General features: G+C 43.5%; 1 protein-coding gene across 1 annotated transcript; it reads right to left on the minus strand.

Moving 5' to 3' along the window:
• Window positions 1–1,283: 1,283 nt before the first annotated feature.
• lsm4 (LSM4 homolog, U6 small nuclear RNA and mRNA degradation associated) lies at window positions 1,284–6,450 on the minus strand. Its single transcript, XM_056277582.1, has 5 exons — window positions 6,369–6,450; window positions 5,910–5,951; window positions 5,058–5,156; window positions 3,513–3,696; window positions 1,284–2,320 (listed from the first exon to the last, which is right to left on the minus strand). The coding sequence occupies exons 1-5, from the start codon at window positions 6,369–6,371 to the stop codon at window positions 2,190–2,192; spliced, it is 459 nt and encodes a 152-aa protein (XP_056133557.1). The 5' UTR covers window positions 6,372–6,450; the 3' UTR covers window positions 1,284–2,189.
• Window positions 6,451–10,701: the final 4,251 nt, after the last annotated feature.

A 10,701-nucleotide genomic window follows, 5' to 3' on the forward strand; every position in this document is an offset into this window, starting at 1 on the left:
ATAATCTGCTCAAATAATACTGCATCCTGCGTTATATGTCATGCTAATGCTCAACAAGCTAGCCAACACTTTTTGTCACATTTCTCTTGCCAAATACAATGTTCGACATCAAACTTTAACTAGGTTATAAGCAAACTTGTCTATTAACACCACAGAATAAACAGTTAGACAATATGTGCGATATAAATCAATAATTTTATGATAATGCAGACCGCCAGTAACACTGCTCACCTTCCGGCAGAAGAAACAAAAAAACATTTGATCAACGTAGCCTTTCGCCCGGGACAAGAACTAGGGGTACGGTGTTACAAAAGGGACAAACATCGCCATTTGCGGCATTCCCAGGGGAACATACAGCGTAACAGTGCCACCCTGTGGCGGATTTACATTACTACTTTACATATGAATAGAGTTAAGGATCTGGCTTGGGCTAGCTGCCACAGCCGCATCGTCTTCAATAGCGTTGGTGCTAGTTTGCTGCACTGGGTCGCACATGGTGTCTGATTTCGTAGATTTTTTTTGGCCTTTGCTGACGGTTTCTGTGCCATTTGAACAGCTACTTTAAACAAAAAGTTGTGACTGTTGACAGATCCTGTATAGGTTATTTAGCTGCGTTATTCCCTAAACTTTTTCCGCGTAGCTCTGACACACGTCCGCTCAGCACAGCGCCATGACCGAAAGTTCCCATCCAACACCTTTTGGATGAATTGGGACACCGACTGTGAGCCAAACCATCTCCCCAACATCTGTGCCCGACCTCACTAATGCTTTTATGGCTGAATGGGAGCGAATCCCTGCAGCCATGTTCAAAATCTAGTGGAAAGCCTTCCTGGAAGAGTGGAAGCTGTTATAGGAGCGAAGGGAGCACCAACTCCATATATTGTAACGTGCATGGAATAGCAGACACGCTGGCCGCTGGCTGGCAGGTCTGACCCTTTAGTCGAGCGGTTAGCGATGTCTCCTGCGGTGCGGGCGATATACGGGTTCGCTTCCCGGCCGCGGGAGTTCCTGAGGTTGCGTTATCCCCCGAATTCGCAACAATATTAATGCCCATGGATTTGGAATGAGATGATGTTCTCGTACTTGCCATGTAGTGAATTTTATCCCCTGCCCTTAACTTAAATAAAGTCAGTCTTGGTGTCAAACTCCTGTGTAATCGGTCTTGAATTAATTCCTTCACTTTATACCCATGGGGACAGGGAAGCATAGAAGATGCCAATCTACCTGGCGTGAAAAAGGTCCGGACTCAAATTCATATCATAATCAAATGGGGAGACACTTTAACAAAAGCCTTTTTATTTCAATTTTCTTGTAAATAAATTACAACCTTGTTTTGTTACAAAAAATAAAATGAAACCCACCAACATTAACCATGTTGGGCACATCCATTTTCAAATTCATGAAAAATGTCTTAATCAGTGTCATTGTACAAACCCATTAACAAAAGTGTTCAATCCTCAGGGACTTAAAATGCGCTCCCGGCCCAGCATAATGGCCTCTTATCTGACCTGCCAACAACTTACTGTGTCCCACAGTAAACAAACAAACCACAAGCCAATATACAGTGATTCACAGACAAAGACCAAGTTTAAATAAAAAAAAAATTGGGGTGAAGCAGAAATCCTTCAAGATGAAAATGACCCACTAGTGGAAAACCAAAATGAGCAAACTGAATACAGTATCGCTTTCTTGTAACCTTATTCCAGCCTACAGAGGAGTACTGCAAACAATACCACTGTTAAACTATTTGATCAAAAGCTCCAATACACAGTTCAACTGAAAAAGGTTTAAAAACAAAACAGAGGGACAAAAAAAACAAAAACAAAAAAACAAACAAACTCTTGGACTTCTGTACTGGACGTTACACTATACTAAGTATATGCATTTGTGGAAGAAATGCAAAGTTAAATTCATACACATTGTACTTTTCCATAGGTTTTAACACAGGTGAATAAATTGGAATAAGGCCACTGTTAACTAAAGTGTTGGTAGAAAACACTTGGACTAGTTAAGGAAAGAAATAATCCAGTGCCTTTAAAATACACATCTTGCCCTCTCAATATGAATCTGCAATGGGATGAGGATGATTAAAAACATTACAGAGTTCGTTTGACCTCTGTTCCTCTGAAGATGTTTTTCGTCTCCAAGGATGCTGATCTGTTAACAGTGACAGAGCGGCGTGTGGGTTGTTAGTGCTGGTTCTTCATTCCTTGGGGTTTGCCAGGCTTCTTGTCCTGCTGCTGCTGCTGCTGTTGCTGCTGCTGCTGCTGCTGCCCACGGCCTGCACCAGGCATGCCTCTGCCACGACCGCCAAATAAACCTACACCGGCACGGAGAGAACAAAACATTGAATGGACATATTTGTTGCATGCTTAACCATATATATGTTGACATGTCTTGTTTGGCATCATCATATCTTAGACTTGATATCTAGAAATGCAAACCCTAGCAAACAGCCTTGTAAAATACAACAGTAGGATTCCTTTGTTTGGTTAGCACAACACATGAAATTGGTTGTGCACCGAGTATAAGAAGACCCGGTACTCCGCAGTGGTGTAGCAGTCTAAGCATTGGCTTTGTGTCGATGCAGTTGCCCACTGGGGACTGGGGTTCGCGCCCCGGTCTCGTCAGATCCAACTATGGCCGGACTCGACGAAGCAGCAATAATTGGCAACGCTGTCTTCGGAAGGGGGGCAGAGTTGGCTTGTGTTTGTCACATGAATGTGTCTCTGTGTGTCGGAAAAAGCAGTGGTTCGGCCTGGATTTGCCTTGTCACGAAAGTGGGGAGGCGTCGCCTTCGAGACTGGTGGCCGGAGAGATGCAGTTGGCGAATGCATGCAGTACGAGGGTGGGTGTTTGAACTAAAATGGGATCGATTGGCCACTAAATTGGGAGAAATCAGAAATATATTTATATATATAAAAAAAGACCCGGTATGCACCACACGGACAGAATGGTGCTCAACACAATAGCTTAATTGGTGAACTCGATCATGGAGTGGTCAGGTTCTGAGGCCAAATCAAACCCGTTTATTTTAATTGGTTATGTACAATTAATATTGTACTGCAGCTTCTTAATGGATGTGTAATAAGGATTGATATTTCCTCTCAGGTCATGCGTTTGGTCATGTTCAGACTCAATATTCAAGTAAATTAACAAAAGAAATCTTGTGACAGCACTTTGAGCTGTGTGATTACCCTGATTATTCTAACAAAAGCAATGGAGTGATGAAACAGATTACTTTTGAAATGAGCAATAAGTAATTTTTGTTTTGAGAAATAACACAAGTTTCAAATTAAAGTTTATTGGCCATGTAGGTTTGGTCACACATGGAATTTCACTCCGGTTTCATGGCTCACAGTGTACTTAATATAAAATAACCCAACAATCTTCAGATCTACACACAAGGATTGACTATATACAGGTGAAATAAGAGGAAAAAAAAAAAAGACTTCAGCCCATTGACAAGCAGGTAGAGGGAGAAGTCCATGACAGGGCCCTGCTGATCTCACCTCTACCGACTCCACCTCCTCGGCCCTTGCCCTGCTGTTTATTCTGCTGCATGCCCCCACGGCCTCGTCCCTTCGACACTACCTCCTCCTTCACCATATCGATTATCTCATCAGGGATTCGCAGATACTTGATGGTGCTTCCCCTGATGTAGCATTCAGGCATCCTCCAGAATTTATCTCCATCCTGCATAGCAGCAGGGAGAGGCCAAGTCAGCACAATGTCAATCTACCAATTAATTCCTCATCACTGGGTCCCTCCTGTGGCTTTCTGCAGAAACTAATCAAGACTTTAACAGTAATATAACTAAGCGCTATACAATAGATTAATATGTCAACAACATAGACAGAAGTACACTCTTGGTTTAAGTATTACACGAACCTGAATAGGTTTGTTTTATGCTCACCTACGAAATTTACATTTACCTGAAATTGTCAGATTGCATTTTGCACTCTTTACAGAGGATACATTATTCTGAGGCATGATTATTCTCAAAACTCTTGGCTACTACACAGATGTTTTACTTTATCATGCAATTTGTGTGCACCCCAAGTCTCATTTCATGTAGGTTTACTTCACATTTACTTCATTAAAATAGCTTCTAAAGTCCAAATTCTATAAATATTATCTTCAGTAATTTCACATTTCAAAAGGATATAAGAACATTGTCCAGCACACAACAGATGTCTTCAATGCATAATAAGATGTCCTTTCTGAGCTCTAGAACAGAGTGCATCATTTCTTTTTTTAATTCAACAGTCAAGTGACTTGTATAACCTTCTGACTAACTACTGGACATTTCTGCGCACTCCATGCTACCTTTTACCAGTAGAACTGTAAGGGAAACATGGCTGGGGTTCAGCCCATTTTGAGGACAAAAGGAAGCCCGATTTCCTGGCCTGAAAGTTGCTTTCTATGAAAGTTAAATACAAAGGATTGTTTTATGTATGCCAACTAGTTATCATCCCAGGGATGGGCAACATGAACCAGAAAGGGCCGGTGTGGGTGCAGGTCTTTGTTCCAAACAAGCAGTTGCACACCTGAGTCTACAAATCAAGGTCCTCAGTAAAGCCTATTGGTTGACTAATAGAATCACATGTGTAACTGCTTGGTTGGAACCAAGACCTTCACCCACACCGGCCCATTCTGGATCACGTTGCCCATCCCTGCTACTTACACAGAGTGGGTTTGGTGAACCTGAGCTTCACACCCACTTTGCTTCAAATTAATACATTTCCATACATTTATGAGTCGAACTAGAATACCGATAGTCATTGTGCCGCTCCAGTAGAAACAACCTTAGGTTACGGTCCTTTGCCAAAGAACAGGAGTGTCATCATCATAAAAGATCAAAAGTTGACTACAACTTTCTATTGTATGATGAGCTCCCTCCTGAAAAAAATCTTAGCCACCAAGTTGTTCAATTTTCATCCCAATCTGAAGTAACCATCACAGAAGCACCACTAATAAATTCAACCTAACAACTCCTGGGAGGGATCGGGAACAGACACCAGAGGGATGCTGAGGTCAAGTGAGAGCAGTCTTACCCTTGACGTGCAAATGACCTCTCTCAGGTTGATGTTCATCCAGTTGTCGCAGCTAACCAGGTGACCATTGTATGTCTCGCCATTCTTCAACTCCACCAGCTAAGAAAAAACAAGGATCCAGACTTGTGGCATTTTACTTTAAAAGTTATAGGAACACAATACCAGAACATATGGAATCTCAAATAAAACAATAATTGGACCATGTGGGTCCTACTGACTTAGTAAAGGTAGCCCTGTCACAATTTGGTTCTTGTCGGTTTTTGACAATGATTGGCACCAACACAAAGCATATAACTTCTGTCATTTTGTTGTAGAATTAGTAAATTATCAGATATCACAATTATCATCTATGAGACAAACACACTGAAGCAACCAGTTTCAAACTGAATCAGAACTGGTGGGAACGGAGTGATGGTGAGAGAACTACCAGCACTGGGATCCATGCATCTTTTTCTAACATTTTCTCAAGAATATTTTTGGCTCTAAACATGCAAGTTTTTTCTTCATTTAGTGGCAGCTGTCTGGACAATCAGAACGAAGCTGCATAATTAGATTTAAATATTGCAGCACAGAGCTAGTAAACTTGATAATTAAACTAGGCAATCTCCTTATATCATGTCCACCGTGATTCATAAAACTGTGAATCCACGTTTTCCCTCCCAGAGCTAGAAAGTAAACAATTTGGATGCAATCACTAGTTTTTCCTGATTCAAAACCAGAAGCCACTTTAATGAAACCCAGCCGCGATTATCCTTGAATCTGTCATTCAATCTTTCACAAGATTGTCACAATCTTGACAAAAAACCCTACTAAGGCTCACGTGAGGAGAAAGGAGGCTTTGGTTCTCCTTACCATTGGGTGGTTCTGAGCCGTCTTCAGCAAAGAGAGAGGGAGCTGCAAATTGCGGAGAAACATTTCACAAATAAAATTTAACTTCGTCGTTATCGGCGTAATTCGTGGGCAAACTTAGCTGCAAGTAACCTAGCAGCCATCACACCGTCATCTTTGCTATCGTCTATAAAGAATAGGTCGGGTAATTCTAAAATCACGATAGTCAGTAACTGCAAAACATTTGTTGAGCATTTCTGGCGAGCGCCAGTAACATATCGCCGCAATTTTATCAAACTCGCGTTAATATAATTCATGTTTGCGATAGCTTTTTAAGCTAAAGTTAGCATCCACCTTTATCGTGAACGATGAAGCCAAGTGTTCGATGCTACTAAGTTAAATGGAGCGCTAGCCAGCATATTAGTAATGCAAGCATTTATTTTCCCCAAAATGTATTATATCAGAACGACGTAAAGTACTCACCATGATGATAATTATTTTATCTTACTGCGCCTAAGTTTTTCCTTGGAGCTGTTGCACGCAAAGTTACCTCCACTACCGGCGTGGTACGAAAATAAAGTCTTCCGCTTCTACTGAGGTTTATATACTGTCCAAACATGGTTCCGCATGCGACGCGAGCTTGGGCACCTAAACCACAAACTGTGTTCACTTAGTGCGATTTTGAGCAGTTTGGGTTGTTTTTGTGCTGGTTTATTTTTTCTCTTCTTAAGAAATCTACTACTACTATTGTTCTTCTCTTCAGAAATGTTTGCGCAAATTCCCGTGAGAAATTATAGAAACGTGAGTGGAAGTAGGGTCCAAGTGCTGCCCAAGAAATACAAGACCCCAGTCGACTTGATAGGGGCGCTATAATTAAAGGTAAATTTTAAAACGTCACAACTCATACGCAGGAAGTTCGCTTTACATAAAACTTAATAAAAAAAAGTGAACGCACACTGTCCTATTATAAGGAACTAAACTTAAAAGTAAGGAAATTTGTGTTTGGTAGATTATTTCTTTGTTGTAACAATGTTTCTTGTCAATAAATCTTATATCATGCACCTGATTGTCAGCACCTGGGGTACCAGAAGCTCAAAACAAGGGTCAATAGCAACAGTAAAATAAGGTGTTTGGTATTGGCAGAGAAGATTTGGCAAATTTTTCATGGGCGCAACCCACATACTCAGCTCTGCTGCTCATCCCACAAATGCATGTTCCTTACAAATGTGGCGCCATTTAAAAGGGAAATAAACAGGCTTTTCAACGGTACAAGATTTATTGCCAAGAAGCATTGTTACAACAAAGAAATAATCTACCAAACACAAATTTCCTTACTTTTTTGCTAAGTATATTTTCTGTAGCCTCTGATTAAGTTTCATTGACTTATTTAGGTTATTGTTTGTCATTTTTAGATACTTTATACTTGTTAATTGTTTACTTTGCATATTTAATTATCTGCCTTTTTCCATTTTCACTTGAAGAAATTTGAATTATATAAGAATGTGTTACACTTAGCTGAAAAGAAAAGTTCATTGTGACCTTCAAACTTTGAAAATATACGATGTTTTGAGGATATATTTAGTTTTTTCTTCATGTCCCCTGCTGTACTGTTCTTAATTGGTTTATGTATGTGTTTGTATGTTTGTGTGTATATATTGTAGGGAATTCGGGAGACGACGCAACCACAGGAACTGCCGCGGCCGGGAAGCGAACCCGTATCGTCCGCACCGCAGGAGACATCGCTAACCGCTCGATTAGAGTCAGACCCGCCAGCTAGCTTGTCATGCACGTTACAATATGATGTTCTCTTTGTGATGTTTTGAATTGGATTTAAATAAAGTTTTGTTAAAAAATTTTTTTACATAAAACTTGATACAGTCGTCAATTTATCATCACTCCACAAATTTGCCCAAATAACCACTAAAGTCCGCCTGGCTAGATTTTCTGCTTTTTCGAATTTTTTGAAACATGTTTTTGACATCTCCTAAACCACAGGTTCGATTGCTACCAAATTTTCTGTCAATCACTTTTTGATTAAGCTTACCAAACGTTATATAAAGCTTGTTGATATCTTTTCTATGTCTTTATGCATACTCAATAATCCACATAAGAATATCAAAGAAAGTTGAACCAGTTAATCTGGATACAACGTTTATAGGCCCTTTTCACAATGACGTCAGTTAACTTCCGCCTTTCCGCGAAGCAGGTTATCTTCACTTCCGTTTGCGCCGTAGACGACTCATTTCGCCGTAGACGACTCGAGCGACGACTTCTGAAAATGCAGGAATGCTCAACCTGAAGTAATTTCGAAAGGTAACGTTAAGACTAGCTAATCATGTTTACGTAATGCAGCAAATTCAGGTGGCAGTCCAGGAACCAGCGCCATAACCGGGACGCGAACCCGTATCTCCTACACCGCGGGCGACAATGTTAACCAGTCGACTAAAGGGACCGATCCGTTAGCCAACGGCTAACGTGTCTACTTATTCGTGTACGTTACACTTATTTATCCGTGCACGTTAACCAGTCGACTAAAGGGTCCGACCCGCTAGCCAAGCGCTAACTTGTCCGTGCACATTACACTACCCCCCCCTCCTTTGCGAAGCGCTTCCCCGCGCTTCAGCATATCAATTCCCTCACGCCTCTGGGCGCACGCGCTTCCGATGAGCTCACGGTCTCACATCCCACTTCTGACACCAATGCAGTTAATTCGGGGGCAGCCGCGGACACCGCCACAGCCGGGACAGAAACCCGTATCTCCCACACCGCAAGCGACAACGTTAACCAGTCGACTAAAGGGTCTAACTCCTTAACCAAGGGCTACCGAGCCTATTCATCCGTGATCGTTACATTATTTACAATCGTTTTGTCTTGCTAACGTTATTGGTCATTTCCAATATATAATTCTGTAACTTCCTCAGATGGTCGGGAAATTAGCTAAGCTAGCAAGCGGCAACTTGACTAGCTCACACTTTAGCTAATAACGTTAGCTAACAAGTTAACTGAAGCGTTGTGTTAAGCGTTTACTTTTTAAGTTAATGTCTAATCACCTATTTCAACACTGGTAGAATAGCTGTTGTGTAGAATAGCTTGATAGATAGACTTGTAATCAGAGCTAAATGCTAAACCGTTTCCATATGTTGATGTGAATCATTCATTTGCTTTTTCCTGTCTCCGTGTCCATCTCTCTCAACAGTGGCCCCATCCAACAAGAATGGCGCAATTGTAGTGGTTATGGGGCTACATAATTCCCCTTATTGAGCTAGTAGGAACGTTAGTTTACAGCTGCTGTTTCCTCGGTTCGGGTTTACAGTGACACATTTCCGCTGCGCGGGTTTTTTTGTTGTTGTAATGATGGAAGGAATAAATGGTGCACGTTGTGTAGCCGAAAGACAAAGTTGTCACGACTCCTGCTTGAGCTCCTCTACACTGGTGACCCCGACGTTTGTCTCTTGGTAGTTATCAGAGACAATCTTTCGAACGAACATGGTTGACGAAATCAACGCGGTTTCTCTCAAATTGCCAGAGTTCTGGGAGTCATCGGCAACGACATGGTTCGCCCAGGCGGAAGCGCAGTTTGCTATACGCAAAATAACGGATGATGCTACTAAATACTACTACGTGGTATCGGCGCTCGGGTGTTCGACTGCAACTAGAGTGGTGAGTCTCCTTACAAATCCTCCGGCGGCAGACAAATACAAGGGGCTCAAAGACCACCTCTTGAAGATTTTTGAACTTTCCGACGCTGAGAGGGCCCACCGTCTCTTTTCTCTGCAAGGCTTGGGTGACAGCAAGCCATCCGAGCTCATGGACAAAATACTGAATCTGCTGGGACCGGCGCACACACCTGATTTCCTCTTTGTACAACTATTTCTGCGACAACTGCCTGCTCAGGTGCGGGCCGCTTTGGCTAACACCAGCATTACCGATTGCCGCAATTCACGTCAGCGCTCTGGGAGGAGATCGCCGCGGGTTTGGGGGTGAGGCTCCATCGCACCACAGCATATTACCCTCAGGCGAATGGATTGGTCGAGAGGTTCCATCGCTCGATGAAGGCCGCATTGCGGCCTACCCTCAAGGACGACCGCTGGGTCGACAAACTGCCTTGGGTCATGCTTGGGCTCAGGACGGCTCCCAAGGAGGACCTCCAGTCCTCATCCGCCTAACTGGTCTACGGACAGCCACTTCGGGTCCCGGGGGATTTCCTTCCCACCGCCACAGCTCCCTGGTCCGCCAGATGCCAACGGACTGCGCTGCAGGAGGAAGCCAGGGCTTTTGCACCGGTCCCCACTTCTCAGCATGGCGGCTCTCAGTCCTATGTCCCCACGGAGCTGCGGTCGACGGAGTATGTTTTCATCCGTCACGACGCGCACCGCGGTCCCCTGCAGCCACCCTACGACGGCCCATTTCGGGTACGGGACACTGGGGATAAGCACTTTGTGGTGGAGGTTGACAGCAGGCTGGAGCGGGTTTCTGTGGACCGCCTCAAGCCTGCTCACCTGGACTTAGACCGCCCTGTTGGTCTTGCCCTGCCCCCACGGCGGGGGCGCCCCCCGGCTCTGCCCCCTCCCCCGGCGAGCCGCCCCCTGCTTCCCCAGCCCCTCCCTTTTCCCGGTCCAGCTGTGAGGACTCTGCTGCTTTGCCTGCGGTTAACCAGTCCCCAGCTCCTGTTCAGCGGAGCCGTTGGGGCAGAGAGATCCGCCCCCCTCGCCACACTGACTTTTCGTATTAAGGCGAATTCTGGGGGGACGTGTGTAGTGGTTATGGGGCTACATAATTCCCCTTATTGAGCTAGTAGGAACGTTAGTTTACAGCT

Source organism: Lampris incognitus, chromosome 3 (genome assembly GCF_029633865.1).
Source record: "Lampris incognitus isolate fLamInc1 chromosome 3, fLamInc1.hap2, whole genome shotgun sequence".
In the NCBI taxonomy this organism is placed as follows: domain Eukaryota; kingdom Metazoa; phylum Chordata; class Actinopteri; order Lampriformes; family Lampridae; genus Lampris; species Lampris incognitus.

Excerpts from the sequence above, each read along its gene's own strand:
- lsm4 (XM_056277582.1), bottom strand. Across the intron at positions 3,697-5,057 it reads AGGTCATTTGCACGTCAAGG|GATGGAGATAAATTCTGGAG; the intron begins GTAAGACTGCTC and ends GCTGCTATGCAG. Across the intron at positions 2,321-3,512 it reads AGGAGGTGGAGTCGGTAGAG|GTTTATTTGGCGGTCGTGGC; the intron begins GTGAGATCAGCA and ends GTGCCGGTGTAG.